The sequence below is a fragment of the Grampus griseus genome (genome assembly GCF_964374135.1).
Source record: "Grampus griseus genome assembly, chromosome: 6".
Taxonomy (NCBI): Eukaryota; Metazoa; Chordata; class Mammalia; order Artiodactyla; family Delphinidae; genus Grampus; species Grampus griseus.
The window spans coordinates 30492758-30512020 of NC_139000.1; the positions used below are offsets into that span (position 1 = coordinate 30492758).

At 39.5% G+C, this 19263-nt stretch overlaps 1 protein-coding gene across 1 annotated transcript; it reads right to left on the reverse strand.

Annotated features, from left to right (window-relative positions):
* Positions 1-7756: 7756 nt before the first annotated feature.
* On the reverse strand, positions 7757-19255 carry ZNF189 (zinc finger protein 189). Its single transcript, XM_082656471.1, has 3 exons — positions 18957-19255; positions 18139-18223; positions 7757-10510 (listed from the first exon to the last, which is right to left on the reverse strand). Exons 1-3 carry the CDS (start codon positions 18987-18989, stop codon positions 8790-8792), a joined length of 1839 nt encoding a protein of 612 aa, XP_082512597.1. The 5' UTR covers positions 18990-19255; the 3' UTR covers positions 7757-8789.
* Between the last annotated feature and the right edge of the window lie 8 nt (positions 19256-19263).

The following is a 19263-nucleotide window of genomic DNA, read 5'->3' on the forward strand; positions in this document are numbered from 1 at the left end:
ATGGAGGAAACTGGCATTCATTGTGCTAGGGCAGTTGTTCAAGGTCACATAAACAGTAGGTGAGACTTAGGCTAGTGTGATTTGCAAAGTCCTCTGGGGAGGCAGTACTCTTGGTGGTGAAAAGCACAGGTTTTGGAGTCAGTCTAGGTTCAAACGCTGGCTCTGCTGCTTCCTAGCCATGTGACCTTGGACACCTTATACAACCTTTCTGTGGTTCAGTTTCTTCAGCTCCAAAATAATAGTATTGCAAGTTATTGAGAGATTAAATGAATCAGTACATCTCAATTACATGTTCAAAATCCCTTGTCCACAATTCTGAAATCCAAAAAGCTGTAAAAACCAAAAATTTTCTCAAAAGTTTGCAGGAAATTATTTGATGGCAAACCCTGACTCAAGGCTGTCATCTTGATTCCACTTGATGGGAAGCAGAGATGTGTCTGATCTTAGATGCTGACTCAGATCCTATAGAGGGAGTTATACAATGTATAGCATAAACATATATTTGCTCTCTAAAATATGAAAGATACAGATTTCCAAAACACTTATATCCTCAAAGCTCTTGGATAAAGAATTTAAACCACCTGCTATATAAAAAAATAAATTAAAAATTAAAAAAAAAATTGTGAACCCTGTCCTTAGAACAATATCTGCCATGCTTCTAGAGTAACAGATGAACTATCCATGCTCAGTAGAGCCCTGAGGGCTCATGTAATGCTACCAATTCTCTAAGCCTATTTTCTAGAGAGGATGAATTGAGACAGGAGTAATGGCAAAGCTCGACACAGTCAGTTACAGCTCTTTTTTCATTACTCATATATGGTTTTCTAGCTGTAACATACTCGGTCCTAAGGCTCCTGAAATAGTCTAACACTCAGTACTGGGTGTCAGTATATGTAGACATATATAAAATCAGTCGGCAAGTATTGATTTAGCACTACTGTATGCTTGGTGCTGTAAAGATACTACATGGTCCTTGTATGCTTACCACTGTGTTGAGGAAGGCAAGGATACAGTTAAGAAACAAAATCGTATACAGTAATGTGCTAAATTACAGTGGCATAGGCAAGGTGCCGAAATCAAAGGAGGTGGGATGAATTGCAGACAGTTTATTGCTAGTTATATGATCTTGGGATCTTGAGTCTCAGTTTTCCCATCTATAAAATAGCGTTGCTGTGAGGTTAGCAATATTTTATGCAAAGTGCCAGATATATAAGTCTTGAATAAATATATTTTTCTCTGTCAGTTGGCTCTTGAAGAATGGCACAGGCATTTGAGTGGAAGTGAAGATGAAAACTGTGTCCTGACTAGAGTTCAGATTGTGTATTTTGGGGAAATTATGGGAAATTAGGTTAAAATGGTGAGGCCAAGTGGAGTGGCACAGTAGAGTGGAAGGGTAGATAGGACAGGGATTTTATGAAAAGTTTTGCCTTGAAGTAATGAGAAATAGGGACCTGTGAATAATTTTGAGCAGGGAATAACATAATAGAGGGTATTGCTGAAAATTAGTTTTTAGAATGTAGAAGATTGGGAGGAAACTGGAAGCCAGCTAAGTGTGCATCATAACAATTCAACATAGGACCTAGCCTCTTGGTGGTGGAAGCCAGTGAGTGGATGTGACATCTTTAGATTGGGGAAAACAACACCCCTAAACTCTCCTTGCGTAGCATAGCTATTTAGCATTCTAATAAGTTTCTGTTATACTGGAACTTGAGAGGCAAGCACTGAGACAAATGAAAATTCAAAATTCTTTTACATCTAATTCTCAAAAAGAGGCTTACATACATGCATAGACTCAGCCCTTTGAGTATGCTGGCACAGTGAAATATAGAGCATATTCTAACCATAGCACCAATTCTTCCAGCAGTTCACAACAACCAGGGTTAAGCTGTAGCCCGAGGTCTCATGTGTCAGAGAATTCTACCCTTCTCTCTTACGATATCCAAGGTCAAGGCATTCTTATGCAGCCACTTGCAACTTTTCCTTGTCCTGCCCTGGTTTTACCCTGGGGGAATTTACAGGCCAAAGAAGTCAGAGTGCAGTTCTTGGATCCAGGGACACAATGACTGTCAATGTGATATAGAGGTTTATCTTAGTCATTGGACTGACATCAGAAGTATGTTCTTGAGAACATGGCTCCTGGACTGGAAATAGCACAGGCAAAAATATGAACTATGTTTTATTCGTACAAAATGTATCTAAACTATGTGTCTTGGAAAGCTGGGTGATTTTTTTACACCCAGTCTTTATGCTATGGAATACATATGACTTGCTATTTACTCCCCAGTGAAGAGAATAAAGGACTGCTGAATGCCACTATGCAACTAATAATACCTATACTATTAACATAGTACCTGGAAGATATTTTAAAAAATACATGTTAATTGGACTTGTACCATTTGTGCAGTAAAGTAAATGTATCTGGCCTTTTTCTGTTTGTCCGTGCGTCAAGGTTATAGAGATGGCCTTAATTAAAAAGAAACCCACAGACTTCCCTGGTGGCACAGTGGTTAACAATCCACCTGCCAGTGCAGGGGACACAGTTTCAATCCCTGGTCCGGGAAGATTCCACATGCCGCAGAGCAGCTAAGCCTGTGAGCCACAACTACTGAAGCCCATGTGCCTAGAGCCCGTGCTCCGCAACAAGAGAAGCCACTGCAATGAGAAGCCCGCGCACCACAACGAAGAGTAGCCCCCGCTCGCCACAACTAGAGAAAGCCCACGCGCAGCAACAGACACAACACAGCCAAAAAAAAACGGAAAAAACCAATCAGCTCACCCCTACCATACCCAAGGCCACAAAACATTTTTGAAGGAGGTGGAGAAGGAAGGATAACCAATACAAATTAGGAACAGTAACTTCAAAAAATGATTGGAATATCTGAACTAGATTTTTAAGTTGAAATTTACTCTGCAAGAAAATATTCTCAATTGGGTATGCTGTGTATGCCCCTAGATTTGCTGATGACATCCTCCTTTAGGAAGACAGATGAAAGTGAAAGGCCTCACTCATCAAAATTACAGAGAAATGGAGTATTACAGTAATTTCTTTTTCTTGCCACCAAAGACACCTTTCACTTGTTCATTTTATTTATTTATTTACTTTGGCCGTGCTGTGTGGCTTGCAGGATCTTAGTTCCCCAACCAGGGATTGAACCCAGTCCCACAGCAGTAAAAGCACCGAGTCCTAACCACTGGACCACCAGGGAATTCCCTCACCTGCTCATTTTATTTATTTTTCTTTTATTGGAGTATAATTGCTTTACAGTGCTGTGTTAGTTTCTGCCATACAATGAAGTGAATCAGCTATATGTATACCTATATCCCCTCCCTCTTGGACCTCCCTCCCACCCCCCACTCCACATCCCACCCATCTAGGTCGTCACAGAGCACCACGCTGAGCTTCCTGTGCTTTATAGCATGTTTCCACTAGCTATTTATTTTACGCATGGTAGTGCAGATAGGTCAGTCCTAATCTCCCATTTCATCCCACCCTTCCTTTCCCCCCGTGTCCACATGTCCGTTCTCTATGTCTACATCTCTATTCCTGCCCTGCAAATAGGTTCATCTGTACAATTTTTCTAGATTCCACATAAATGTGTTAATATATGATGTTTGTTTTTCTCTTTCTGGCTTACTTCACTCTGTATGACAGACTCTAGGCCCATCCATATCTCTACAAATGACCCAGTTTCATTCCTTTTTATGGTTGAGTAATGTTACGTTGTATATATGTACATCTTCTTTAGCCATTCATCTGTTGTTGGACATTTAGGTTGTTTCCATGTCCTGGCTATTATAAATAGTGCTGCAATGAACATTGGGGTACATGTGTCCTTTTGAATTATGGTTTTCTCAGGGTATATGCCCAGTAGTGGGATTGCTGGGTCATATGGTAGTTCTATTTTTAGCTTTTTAAGGAACCTCCATACTGTTCTCCACAGTGGTTCTTTCAATTTACATTCCCACCAGCAGTGCAAGAGGGTTCCCCTTTTCTCCACACCCTCTCCACCTCATTTTTAACTGTTACCTACTGTGATGGCTAATTTTATGTTTCAACTCTACTAGACTAAGGGATGTCGGTGAAACATTGTCTTTGGGTGTGTCTGTTGAGGGTGTTTCTGAAAGAGATTTGTATTTAAGTCCTTAGACTGAGTAAAGAAGATTGCCCTCAACCATGCTGATTTGCATTATCCAATTTGTTGAGGGCCTGAATCAAAAATGAATGAGGTCAGATTTGTCCTCTGCCCAAGTGGGGTATGCATCTTCTGTCCTTGGACATCAACGCTCCTGGTTCTTAAGCTCCTTTGGACTCAGAGTGAATTACATCATTGGCTTTCAGTTTTCCAGCTTATGAACAGCATACCATGGGACTTCTTGTACTCCATAATCACATGAGCCAATTCTTATTATCTATCTGTCTATCTATCCATCCATCCATCCTATTGGTTTATTGGTTCTGATTCTCTGGAGAATCCCAAAAGATATACTAATTAATATTTTTTTGCTTCATCTACTTTAACCTTAATTTTCTTTCAAAATTGTTCCATGTGTTAATTCACATAAGGAATTTGAGTAATGCCATTTAAAGTTCAGTCTTTTACTTTAGTGGGGCCCTAAACAAAACCCCACAAGCCCTCCTCAAGTTTTTGTTTGGTTCTCTCTTCCATTGTCCCTAATTGCTACTCCAAATTTTACTATTGACAAGGCTCCCAACTCTACCCCTCATGGTGGCCACCCCTCTCCTTCTCTGACTCTCAAAACATGAATTTGACTATTTTTTGGAATTGGGTCATCTCAGGTGTATTCTATTTCTTCCCCTTCCCCCAGACACTAAATCTGTCCTCTTTCCTTTTCTCCCAAATGGGAGGAAGAAAGCCTCCATAGTAAATCCTTCCATTAGTGCTAAAATTCATTTTTGCTTATCTAATAACTCAATTTCCATTTGCTCTCCTTTATCTTCAACTTCTCCCTCAACTGGCTATCTATTCAGAATGGAAAAATACTTTTTTTCTTTAATCTTGATCTATATCCCTCCTCATATTCACAATCTACTTTTTATTCCCTTTTACAGACCAGTAAAATTAAGTAAGACGAATAATCAAAAAAGGATTGCCATTTTTTTTTAACTAAAGACATACATTCAACAGGCCAAAATTACTATTATTTCATGAAAGGACTTTTTTATTTTAAAAGGGGGGCATTATTTCAGAAAAAGATTAAGTTCTTGAATCAACTTAGCTTTTTTTTTTTTTTTTTTGCGGTATGCGGGCCTAGGTTCCAGACGCGCAGGCTCAGCTGCCATGGCTCAGGGGCCTAGCCGCTCCGCGGCATGTGGGATCTTCCCAGACCGGGGCATGAACCCATGTCCCCTGCATTGGCAGGCGGATTCCCAACCACTGCGCCACCAGGGAAGCCCTCAATTTAGCTTTTTTACAAAGCTACTCTATTGTCCTTGTTTTTACCATTTGAATGTAGAATAGTAAACTTTTCACCATGAATTGATAGTATTTGAGAATTGATGATCTACACTCTTCAGACACTATTTAAGCCTCTGAAAACTGGCCCTTCCCAATTTCAGAAGCTGTTCTTATAGTACTCATTAATGACTTTCTAATAATCCAATCTAAAGGACACTCTTCAACCTTTCTTTGATGTCTCTGCAGCACTCTTCTCGGTCACTTTCCTAGTTATCACTATGTACTGGGTTTTTGATACTTCTGGCTGTTCCTCTCTGTCTCCTTTGAATCATGCCCATCCACTAAACAAGAGTGGGCCTCAGGATTCCATCTCTGGATTTCTTTTCTTGCTTTATTTTTTCCTTAAATCTTACTTAATTCAGTTCTGTGTCTAAACACGTGAATTCCTAAATCAATTTCTAACCTAGATCTTCCCTGTGCACCATGTCCACATCTCCAATTATTTTCAGACATGTCTGTCTCACAGATAAGCCAAACATTACACGCTCAAAAACTTTAGTAATTAATTCCTTACTCCATACCAGGTGCACTGTCCTCCCCGACCCTTTTAGTAAGAATACCAACCACCCAAACCCACCTTGCATCTTTACTCTTTCTCACCTTCCTCATCCAATTAGCAATCAGGTTTTACTCTGTATTTCTCAAGTTCATCTCCTTTCATTCCCACTGCCTTAAAGACACCACAATCTCTCAGTAGTACTACTCTGAGACTCTTGAAGTTAACACGGAAACCACAGGCCCTTGAATGCTTACTTTGTGGAACTTCCTGAGGATAAGATCCCCAGATCTTAAAAAGGTCAAGAGCCAATTTTTTCCCTCCTATTCACTTCCACATTGTTTCCTGAGTTAAAGTGGAGGCACCACAAGATGTGTGTTGTGTAGTATTTGGAAAGGTACACAAGGGAAGAATCTGGGATACCAGTAATATTTAAGCTGGGTGCCAGTTATATAGAGGTTTAGTTGTGAAAATCCAGAGCTATATTCTTAAAATGCATCCTTTTCTTATACACACCATACTTACCTACAAGGAAAACATTACCACAGGATTTCAGGAGAAATCAAGTCCTATCTCTTTAGCACTATAACTCTTGTTTATGGGCACCTTACCTCCTGCCACATTCCCATCACCAAGCAATCAGTTCACTCTGTAGCTACCAGATCCTCTCACAACTTCGTCTTCAGACAGTATTCATCTTTCCTGGTACTTGTCTTTTAGCCTCATCTTAGGCATTATTTCCTCTTGAAAGATTTAACTTTCTCCTTCCCTCATCTTCTGGCACTTCATATCCCTCTCTAAAGTCCTCTGCACATTTCTATCTTTTTGTTGTAAAACAGCAGTGTATACTGCAGTGTACTTGCTTTAAAAAAAAAAAATCATCTTTTTTGGCTATGATTTTTACAGCCAATGAATTGTATACATAAGCAAGAACTGTTTCGCCGTTACAGGAGTTTGGAGCTGTCACTCCAGATTCACATTCAAGGATGTTAAAAATTACGTACTTTTAGGAATATCTCAAATGACCATGGCCCCAAATTACAGTGAGGTCAACAGCCAGAACTTCTGCTCAGCAAGACAATCATATGATACAATGCAATTTCAGCAAAAAGCAGAGAAATGTTTTTGTGTGCATGCAGTGAAAACATACACTTTGTGTTTTTCAGAACACAGGATTCCATCTCTGCATTTCTAAGAACCTCATTATTAGTTGTGAGTCTGGGCTGGGGAACCACTGGTGCAGAACAAGTAAAACAGGGAGATTTAAGGCAGGAGGATAATTTTATTGAAAAATTAAGTGCATTATCAGCTACCTTTTGTACTATTCACTGAGTTACAAACTCTGTTTTGAAAAGTTAACTGTATGGTAACTATGAGTACTTAATTTGAATAAGAAGTGTACAGAGAGGTGTATTTCTACACATACCGTAACATTCACATTTACGTGTGCATGCACACACACATACGCACATACTCAGAGATGGGAAGATGAAAGTTTGGAGGTGATGTTTAGAATGTCTAGGTTATAGTTGAAAGTGAGGTCTTTTGCTTAAACTATTAGGAAATTAGAATTACTGAGTCCTGGTGATTTGGAATTATATACTCAGGAACTAAAGAACCTGGATTTAACCTTAATTGAACTATCCCAGAAAAGGTAACAAGTCAGAGGTAGAACAAGTGAGAGCAGTTTCCTTTAAATCCTTGATTCTAACTTTTAAATGCTGTAATATATTTGACAGGATAGATTTTACACTAGAGTAACAAATAACTCTTACACAAAGCAAAAAACAAAACAGGTTTAATGATTAGAAGAGATGAATAGGTTTATAATAACCATTAACTAAGGAAGCCCTAGAACCAGAAATAAAGATTTTAAAATTGCATGCAAAGTCTAGTTACCATAAAAATCAAAGCAATACCAAAATATCTCAGCTTCCTAGCATAGACTCCAGGTCTTTTTATTTCCAACTCTTGGTAATCAAAATATTTACACTTTCACATGCTACTGGTAATGGAGGAATAAGATTTAATTTGTCTAGGACTACAAATATCTTTCACAGATTGGAGGGCACAAAAAGAACAGTGTCTTCCTCCACCTTTTTGGGCCCATCTTGGGAAAAAAGAAAAGGCACTCCCAAAGGCTCCTTGGTAACACCTTTGCTAGGTTTGTTAATTACATAATCTGTACATTTACTTTATATGTAAAATTAATGGTCCACTCATTTCACAGATCTGGGAACCACATGGCATTGGAACTGCCTTTAACCCACATGCCAAACAACTGGATTAGACAATGACAAAAGCTTTGGATGCCAGTTTTTTAAAAAATGGGGGGTTTGTTTCCTTGAAAACTTAAGCATATGCTTAATTATTGGACTTGGCATGCATAGCCAAACATGTCATGGAACTGAAAGAACCACCATATATTATGGTGCCAGAGGACTCTGAGCAATTAGGCTAGTTTTCTAACATCAGCTGCTTCCAACTCCCTTATGCCAATGTAACTTTGTTCTTCTCCCTTTATTAATTATAACTAAGTGCTCTGAACCTGGGTTTAACCTCTCTGCTGAAAGATTTGTAAAAGAAAGATGCTTAAATTATTGAGTCCTTCTCTATGATCGTCAAAACAAAGAGTAATGGAAATCTTCAACTGCCTGTGGGCAGCTGTCTATTATTCACAGAACCTTTAGAAACCATTTGCCTGAGGCCAAAGAGAACCTGCTTTATCACTAAATCTTGACTCACGTTGAGCCATACTGAAACTGCACTTGGGTAGCTGGTCTCAAGTCAAACCAAGCTTAAGTATTTCTCTATGTTTACTGCATCCATGTAGTGTGCAATTTTTGATGCTGAATAAGAGATATATGGCAATTGAAGGCTTCCCCACAAGCATCACATTCGTGGGTTTCTTGAATTTTCACCTCTGCATGGATCTTCTGATGGTTGACAAGGCTGCGCTGTTGACTGAAACTTTTGTCGCACTTCTCACACTTATAAGGTTTTTCTCCTGTATGTATTCTCTGATGCTGAATAAGGCCTGAGTTCCGGCTAAAGGCCTTCCCACATTCATCACATTTATGGGGTTTATTACCTGTGTGAACACCCTGATGTCGAATAAGATTACAGAGTTGACTAAAACTTTTGCCACACTGTCTGCACAAATAGGGTCTCTCACCAGTGTGGATTCTCTGGTGTTCAATAAGAAATGAGCTCCGACTGAAGCTTTTCCCACATACAGTACATAGGTAGGGCTTTTCACCAGTGTGGATTCTTTGATGTTGTACTAGATGAGCACTGACACTAAAAGTTTTCCCACATTCATCACATTTATAAGATTTTTCCTTAGGGTAGACTTCCTGCTGTATAATAAGATTGCAATTTGGATCAAAACTTTCCTTGGTTTCATTGTATGAATAAGTCTTCTCTCTGGTGTGGATTCTCTGATGCTGAATAAGACCTGAGCTTCTACTAAAGGCTTTTCCACATTCCTCACATTTATGGGGTTTGTCCCCTGTGTGAATTCTCTGATGACGAGTAAGGTTGCAAAGTTGACTGAAGCTTTTCCCACACTCTTTGCACTGATAAGGTCTTTCACCTGTATGGATCCTCTGATGTTCAATAAGGAATGAGCTCCGACTGAAGCTTTTTCCACATTCAATACAAAGAAAAGGCTTCTCACCAGTGTGGATTTTTTGGTGTTGTATAAGGTATGTACTTAATCTAAAGGCTTTCCCACATTCACCACATTTATGGGGTCTTTCCCCAGTGTGAATTCTCTGATGTTCAACAAGTAATGAATTTCGACTAAAGCTTTTCTTACATTTGGTACAGTGATAGGGTTTCTCACCAGTGTGAGTTCTCTGATGTTCAATCAGGTGTGATTTCCAACTGAAGGCTTTCCCACAGTCACTACATTTATGGGGTTTCTCACCTGTGTGAATCCTTTGATGTTTAACAAGGCTTCTTCTCTGGCTGAAGCTCTGTTTACATTGGTTACACTGATAGGGTCTCTCTCCAGTGTGGATTCTCTGATGTCTAATAAGGGTTGAGCTCACACTAAAGGTTTTTCCACAGTAATTACACTCATAGGGCCTTTCCCCAGTGTGGATTCTCTGATGTTCAATAACAAATGAACTGCGACTGAAACTTTTCCCACATTCATTACATTGAAAAGGTTTTTCTCCCGTATGGACCCTTTGATGTTGAATGAAATGAGCCTTGCGGACAAAACCCTTTCCACATTCTTCACATTTATGACATTTCTCTTCTGAATTTGGTCTTTTACGGATAATGCTAGTGTTTCCTCTGAACATTCTTTGTTCCTGGGTCAAAGATTCCCTTGGTATTTCCCATAAGAAGATTCCTCTCTGTTTATCTAACCTACCAACAAGTTCAAAGGTTTCTCTACCCATAGGATCCTGGTCAATTTCACTTTTGATTCTTGTAACTATTACACCCTGTGGTTCCACTTCTTCCTCAATTTCCTCAATTTCTTGTTTCACAGTTGGCTCCTCATCCTTATCTCTGTTCAAAACATCTGGAATGATAAATGGAAAATAGAAACATCAGCCCAGCTCTTGCCAGCAAGGAGAAACTGTCAGAAAAATAAGATAATTAAGATAAATGATCTACTATGTGCATAAAATGTAGTTTACTACATCACAGCATCCTTGTGATGGTTACATTAGTTCATATATGTAAAGCATTTAGAACTACCTGGCAAACAGTACAAGCTATATAAATATTTAGTATTAGTTATCTGATGAAATGTTTTTCTTGGAGAAAGCGTATGAAAAGAGTGTTTACGAGGCACAAAATGCATCAGCAGGAGAAAGGAGGAAGGGCTGATAAATCAACAGCGAATTATGCAAGGTAAGATGGGCAAACAAAGAAGTAAAACAAGTAGTGGCAGGATAAACTAGCCTATCAAGGAAGAAAGGATAACATGGGAAGAAAACAGTCGGTTCAGGAAAATTTAGGATGAGGTAGCGTTATGGGAATGTGAATAAACCAAATAACTGACAGAAAAGAAACATAAAATGATGCTGAGAAGGATAAAAGACAAAAACCAGGGGAAACAACAATTCACTCATTAATAAGAATTTATTTATTGTGATCAAAAGCATTCCAGGCATTGTATAATGAGTTAGGATTTAGAGATAAGGCAAGAAGCCCCCTACCAAATGGAATGGGTGACAAGTACAAATGGGGAAAGAATATAATATGGTAAAGAAAATATTAAGTAAAATAGCTCCTACATCAAGAGACAAATGGCTTTTAAAAAACTGGGTTGAAGTGACATGGACTCTATGATATAGAAAAACAGGAAAAAAAACAAAAGAAACATGGTTAGAGCTAATGGAAGAAACTAAGAAAAAGAACAGTCTGTGGTAGCTTATGACTTCACCTACCACAAATACTACAATCTTCAAGTATACATAATTCTCATGGCTTTAAAGATATAAGGCACAAGTTGGAACCATCTATTTCCAACTGAGAGTCTGCATGATATCTGAGAAATGATAATCTTGCATGCGTTGGAAGAAAGATAACATAATGGTCTATGATATAACAAAGCAGCGTAGAGGACACTTAAGTCTGCCTCTGACTTCTTTCCTGATTTTCTGTCTCTTGCTGCCTGTTGGATGACTCCATGAGAAGATTGTATCACCACCAAATTTATATTTGGCCCTAAACAATTTCCCTTTTTAGACTTCCTCTTTTCTTTCAATTTTCTAGTCTTCTAACTGTGGAGTCATCTTTGAAGTTTCTTTTTACTTACTTCAGTCATTATTTTATTCCAAAAAAACTTCTTATTTCCCTAAGAAACTTTATTTCTGCCTAAGTCTACTTACAGTGCTCTCTCTCAAATTCACTTTCAGTACACTGTGTTTTCTTTCACTCAATGAAAAAGTATGAGAGAACTCCCTCACCATTCTACCTCCTACCTATAAAATTACCTTCAGTGGTACATGAAGATATATCCCATTCTTATCCAAGGCTAATTCATCTACTCTCTCTTGATCCCACTTGCCTCTGGGCACTTGTTCAGTTATTACCATTTCTTCCTCTTTCTTCAATCTGTATTCTCCATTGACACCTTCCTACCAACATACAAATATATACAACTTTATCCTGAAACCTGAAATCCTTTTCTAGGTGAAATCCAAGCTTTGAAAAAAATCTTAACACTGTACCTCTCCGTTTCCTATGTTTTCAATGACCAACCTCTTCCCATTCAATCTATTCTACAACCTACTATAAAATCTGATTTCTGTTTCCAGAATCTAGAGAAACTTCTCATTAAATCACCAATGACTTTCAAATAACAAATACAATGGGCATTTTTTAGTCCTTATTTTACTCAGCAGCATCTGATACTGTGGACTATTCCTGTTTCTTGACACTGTTTTTGTTCCTGTGCTATTATATTCTAGGTCCCTCCCTACTTCTTTTCTTTGTCCTTTTCTAATACATTTCCCTCATGTATTTTTCTTCCTTTGTCAACTGTTTAAGGTTATTGTTACCCATGTTTACATCCTTATCTTGCTCTATATACACATCCTCTGAATACTGCCACTTAAATGTCTCAAAAAGAGCTCACAATTAACATGACCATCATCATTTGCTGTCATGTCTGTCTCCACCTCTAATCATCTTCCCTTGAGAGGCATCACCATCCATCACACTAAAGTCCCAAAGCAGGAAATCATCCTAGATTTCTCCCTTTTTCTTACCATTAATCAATCACCAAAATCAATGATTCTGCTCTTTAGCATTTGCCTTCTCTCTCTGTTTTCCTTGGATTATTGCAAAAGCCATCTAATAATCCTTGGCTCTTGTCTTTAGGCTGTATCTATTTCACTGAATCCAGAGAGATCTTCATAAAATGGAATTCTAATCATGTCACCACCTATAGATTCACTAGCACTCCATTATCTCTAAAATCAAATCAAATTCCTTTACACAATGATGCTCAGCACTTCATGAGGTCTCTTAAGCTTTAATTCACCCTCCTACCCATGCTCTCACACTTCAAGTGGGCAAATTGCTTGTGCTTTAGTCTTTTATGCCATTTCTTGGCATATCTCATTTATGAAATGTCCACTAACATTGTTTACTTGGGAAACTCTTGGTTTCTCTTTAAGATTCAGTGCAAAGCAACTATAAGGCCTTCACTTAGTCCAATAGATGATTTAAGCGCTCTGTTTTTGATCACCAGCCCTTGTCCATGACTGCATTATAGTATTATTACACTGTACTTTTAACTTTGTCTTTTCCATTGGATTGTAAGTTCTTTTTGAGAAGGTAAAGTTTCTTCATAATGCTTACCCAGTGGATATTGTTCCAGGGTTTTACTCAAAGGAATAATACAAAATTACATTATTCACAGATGATATGAATGCCTACCCAAAATTCCTAAAAGAATTAAATGAAATATAATAGTGATAATAGGACTGACATATAAAACAAATACTGGTTCTTACTACCAAGAATAACCAGTTAGTAAATATTATAGAAAAATAAAATATGCTTTTCATGATAATAAAACCCATAAAACCTAGGAATGTATCTACAAGAAGTGCAAGATTCATAAAAATAATCCATACAATTTTTCTAAAGGACATAGACAATTAAATAGAGTCAACCAAATTGCTAAAGAGAGTCAACATTATAAGGATCTTATTTCTTCCCAAACCAACCAACAAACCTAACTGTATTCCAACAAAAATCCCACGAGCCAGTTAAAAAACCCCAAGTAATCTAAATTTCAACCAGAAGAATGCAGAAAACTAGTTAAGTACAGTTGACCCTTGAACAACACGAGGGTTAGGGGCACTGACCCTCCACACTGTTGAAAATCCATATATAACTTTACAGTTGGCCCTCCATATCCATGGTTCTGTACCCGCGGATTCAACCAACCACAGACTGTGTAGTACTGTACTACGTATTTAGTGAAAAAAAATAATGTATAAGAGAACTCAAGCATTTCAAATCCGTGTTGTTCAAAGGTCAACTGTATACCCTGAAAGAGAATATGAGTGACTTAATCTTACCAGACATGAAATATAATGTATTGCTGAAGTAAATATAACAGAGAGGCACAAGCATGAAAACAAATAGGTCAAACAGAAAGACAGGTAAAATAAGTGAGTCTAGGCTTCCATACATGGCAGCTTAGAAATGACTAGCCATTAGACCTGGGCTTGGTAGCTATAACCACCTTCTGAGGTATCTGCCGTGCTTGTATGTTCCCATCCTCTGGTCATAGCTAATTTTTCTAGAGTACACAGTTGCCTCTCAGTTTTCTAGGTAAAAGAATGAGAGAATGGGGAAGGACTTGCATTCCTAGGCCTAGCACAGTGCTTTATAGTTATTTATCGAATGAATGAGTAGTTGAACAAATAATTGGAAAGAGCCTATAATTAAAGGAGGAAAACAGTGAATTTAAGGTCTTACAGGTACAGCAATTCCCAATTCTGTCAAGGTCCAATCTGGCTCAAGTTGTCTGGAGATAAGTCATTAAAACCAAAGAAGTCTATTTCAGCTGAAAGAATTGAAAGATCAAGAACTAAGAGATCAAGCTGTCAGCTGTATCATCAACATAGTTCCTAAAGTTTTTAAAGAAAAATAGAAAGGATAGGTATGACTGAAGAGGCAAAATTACAAAGCTAGATGAGTTGTGTTAAGTAGAGCAACAGGATGAAGTGGAGGAAAACACTATAATGGAATAGTTTTTAATAATTGTAATCTCTCATCAAGGGAGCACTCATCAAGGGGATGGATATAGAGTTTACAGAGGAGGACGAACAGGCTGTGAGGGGAGAAATAATAACCGATGAAAAGCTGTATTTCAGCTACAATAAAGAAGACAGCCTAAAAGTAGGAGATCACAGATGGGCTCACTGCCATTTTACAGTACTAGGCACAGGCAAGGCTGGGCATTTGCCTGGTATTATCAACCAGGGCACCATATGGGTGGAAAAAGCTGTCAGTGACTCAGAGATACCATAGCTAAATGGAAAAAAATACCTAGCTTGACATGGCTGGAGACTGAAGTGGTATCCTGGAAATAACAAATGAGGCTAGAAAGCTAGGCAGGGGCTGTATAATGAGGTGCTAGTATGTAGGACGAAAAATTAAGATTTTTATCCTTTAAGCTGTCAGAAATCACCAAAAGTCATAAGCAGTTAATAACACAAAATCACTTTGGTGGCAGTAAAGAGAACATATTAGAATAAAGGGAGACTGGAAGCACAGGGCTAGTTTACAGGCTAATGCAATAATTTTGTCAAAAGATATTGAGTCTTAAATTATATTCACTCAGTCACCCAAATATTTAAGAAGCATATAATACATGCCTGGCTCTGTGCTAAGTGCTGGAGGAATCAAATGAAAAAAAAATACAGTTACTGTCCTCTTGAAGATCAGTCTGTTTAGAGAAATAACATAATGATTATAGTACACTGAAATAAATTCAACAATGGAAGCGTATACAAGATACCACAGAGAAAGGAGTACTTAATTCTGAAGAGGAGGCCCTTGAGATCTTAGTGGATTATCTGAGTTATTTATGTGGTCTTCAAAAGGAGATGACTAAGAAGTTGGAGTTCAACAGAGAAGATAATGACAATGATGATGAAGATAACAGTTGACATTTATATTGTACTTACTACATGCTGGTCAGTGTCCTAAATGCTTTACATATATTAACTGAGTTAATGCTCATAATAATCCTAAGAGGTAAGTGCTATTATTATTTACATTTTATATTAAAAAAAAAGAAACAGGCACAGAAAGGTTAAGTCACAAGGCTAGTAAGTGGTGGAATCAGGATTTTTTACTTGGACAGTTAGGCTCCATACTGCCTCTCTTAAGTAGAGATTAAGATTTGGGACATACCATCACATAGCAGTAGCTGATGACCTAAGTGTAAATAAGGTCTGCCAAAGAAGGTATATAGTCTGAGAGGAAGTCTGAGAATGCAAGACGATAGAAGGAAGCAATAAAAAGTTTCAAATATCTATAGAGAATTAAATACAGTCCAAAAAGAGTCTACTGCATTTGATAATTGGATTATTACACACCAATGTTAAACAACTGAGCAAGGTGTAGAGGCACTAAAAGGGGATTAGAGATAATGGGAGGTAAAGAAGTAGAGAACACACCTTAACTACTCTTACAAAAATCTGGCTGTGAAGCAAACAAGTAGTAGGTTACAGGGAGCAGCAAGAGAGACTGTGGCTCAAAGGAGAGTTCTAGAGCCACGAACATATCTGTCATCAGAATAAAGGTACCAGGGGAGAAAGAATAGAGACTGAAACTATAAGAAAAAAAAAAGACTGATAAATTCTTGGAGAATGTGAGAAGACAGGCAACCTTAAGTGTGCAATGAGGGGCAGAAAACTTGAGAGTTCATGTGTAGTGGCCACTATCTTCTCTGTGAAACAGAAGGTGAGGTCCACCACTGAGTGATGGACCCAAGGAAAACTCAAGTTTTTGGAATAGTTATTAAAAGGAACAGGGGCATGAGCAAATCAATGATAAAAAATTTGCTGAAATGTAAAAACCCAGTGGAGACTAGAAGAAAGAAAAGCCATGTATATATACAGGGCACCAATCCGTTTGGATAAAAAATTTCTCTTGCTGTGTTTAGCAACTCAGGTACGAGAAAAGAAAAGGCAGATTTTATAATCAGTACAGGATTTGAAGTTTGCAGAATGGGTAGAACATAATGACAAGGTGGCAAGAGAGCATGCTGGTGATCATTTTATATATAGGTCCATGGATTAGATAAGGAGGTGAAGTCAGGAGGCAGTCAAGAGCCTGGGGGAAAAAAGAAGTCAAGGAACAGGAAAGACTAAGAATAAATAGGTTTGGACTTCCCTGGTGGCGCAGTGGTTAAGACTCCGCCTGCCAATTCAGGGGACACGGGTTCGATCCCTGATCCAGGAAGATCCCACATGCCACGGAGCAACTAAGCCCATGTGCCACAACTGCTAAGCCTGTGATCTAGAGCCCACGAGCCACAACTACTGAACCCGTGTGCAACAACGACTGAAGCCCACACACCTAGAGCCCGTGCTCCGCAACAAGAGAAGCCACCGCAATGAGAAGCCCACGCACTGCAACAGAGGAGTCCCTGCTCACCGCAACTAGAGAAAGCCCACCCACAGCAACGAAGACCCAATGCAAACAAAAATAAATAAATAAATTATTAAAGGAAAAAAAAGAATAGGTTTGGTAGGAAAAGTAGACAGGTAAGAATTTACAGTAAGCTCCACGTGGGCAGAGATCATGTCTGTTCTGGTAACCCCTGTTTAGTTATAGTCGATAAACATCTACTGCCTGAATAAAAACAAGATATTGGTCAAAGTATAAGATATTGGGGTTTAAGATTTGCCTGTAATGACAAAATTGAGGGTAGGATCATTGATGTGAGGTGCTGAATAAAAATGGAAAGCAGGGTCCCTGAAGACAATATGGTCAAGATACAGTGAGGCTAAAGTAATGACAGCATGATCGATGGTATGGGTTAGCAAAGAGAAGATTCTGAAATGTGACAAAATCTATGTGAGGAACCAAAAAAAGCTGACAGATGATAGTGAAAAGGAATTGAGAAGGTAGGGCAAGACAGCTGAGACCTCAAAAGAGAAACTGTGTTTGAAGGTGGAAGACGAATGCTTTGGGAACAGCACTGAAAAGTTAGGAGAACAATTATTTTTCCCTTTCAGCCTTGAGACAAAGGATGAGAGGAAGGAAGAGGATGTAGGAGAATAAGCAGCCCCTGCCAGAGAAGTGGTGTCCTTGGGAAAGTGCCAGGTTTCAGTTAAGGCCAGGAGGGGTAGGGAACATTATGTGAGGAGGAACAGGGGCTCCAGAAGGCAGAGTGAAAAGGGGTGGGAGGAAAGCAGTGGGAGGATGAGCCAGGAGGGAAAGTACAGAGCAATATGGGAATGAGATTACGAAGATAGGAAGCCAGAAAAGCTTGTATTTTGGTCATTGCAAGAACGGTAGGGATGAGAGTCATGGAAACAATTCATGGCTGAAAGGTTTGATTCAGAACTTTGGAACAAATCAGTTTGGTACGGTGCTAGTTCAAGTGTTCTGATTTCTTATAGTTTCTTAGATATTTTCATCAGAGAAACAGCAGATTCTTACCCAGTGAGACCAGGTTTCCATAATTCTCCATCATGACATCTTTATACAGGCTTCTCTGAGCTGGATCCAGATAATCCCACTCCTCCTGGGTAAAAAACACAGCCACATCCTCAAATGTCAGCAACCCCTGAAACAGTATGATTTCTGTAGTCAGTTCTTGTCTCAAGGACAATTCTACCACTGAAAGTAGCAGAAACAATCACTTGTCAGGGCCCGGTAGGCTAGGAGGAACATGATACTAAGAGTTCCAAATGGGGCCCAATTCTGGGAACCGACAGAATTCAGACAAGCACATCAAATTAGAGGATAACTGAGCTGAATCTTTGTCCTCTGTATTGAGGAACCTAAGGATAAGGCTTTCTGATTTACTCATTATGCCCTAGTATTTGAATTTTAGTAAGCTGCCCCAAGGCCTTCCCAACTTTCCTGCACCTTATTGCCCCACTCGATTCTCTCTACAAGCACTGCCTTGAGACCCGTTTCAATTCAGATTTCTCCAAGCGTCTACTTTGGGTCCAGGCATCTCGGCAGGTGTAGGAGACACAGGGGAGGATCAAAAAAGATACCTCACCTGGAAACACTCGTAAATGAAAACGATAGTTTGGAGCATTACCAATTTTCTTCAGCTGATTTATCAAGTCACTTTTGAAAAACGGAGCCAGTGGTCAGTTTGATCGCGAACGGCGCCCCAGTGTATCAGGGGGTACTTCACTGCAGCGCGCTGGCCCTCAAGACCGCGACCCGAGAGATGGGGGGGCGGTGGCGCGGCCTAGCTCGGGAACGGCGAGAGAACGGGGATACCCGGAGGGGCGACTTACCTTTGGCTCTGGCGGGGGGCTAGGCGAGGCCATCTCTCGGACAGAAAATCAGGGCAGGAATCCGGGGTGGCCGCACGAAAAGGAGCCTCTGGCAAGGCCTACCCGGCCGCTGAAGATTAGGCCCGAAGAAGGCGAGGCCTCCAGGCTGGATCTGGCCAGGTCCTGCCTCGGACCCCGAGCGGTCACGACCCCAGCAGCATGTCAGATGCGCTACTTGGCCGCCCCCACCCCGAAACCCTTCCTCTGCCTGGCTGCGCCGCTTTCAGGCCTCGCTGGAGCCTCCTCCCGGTTGCCAGTTCCTGCTGCT

Bases quoted from the DNA above. Each gene is read 5' to 3' on its own strand.
- ZNF189 (XM_082656471.1), bottom strand. From the start codon at position 18,989: ATGGCCTCGCCTAGCCCCCCGCCAGAGCCAAAG. The intron at 18,224-18,956 runs GTAAGTCGCCCC...TTTTTTACCCAG, and splicing joins GCCCCCCGCCAGAGCCAAAG to GAGGAGTGGGATTATCTGGA. The intron at 10,511-18,138 runs GTAAGAATCTGC...TTATCATTCCAG, and splicing joins TGGAAACCTGGTCTCACTGG to ATGTTTTGAACAGAGATAAG.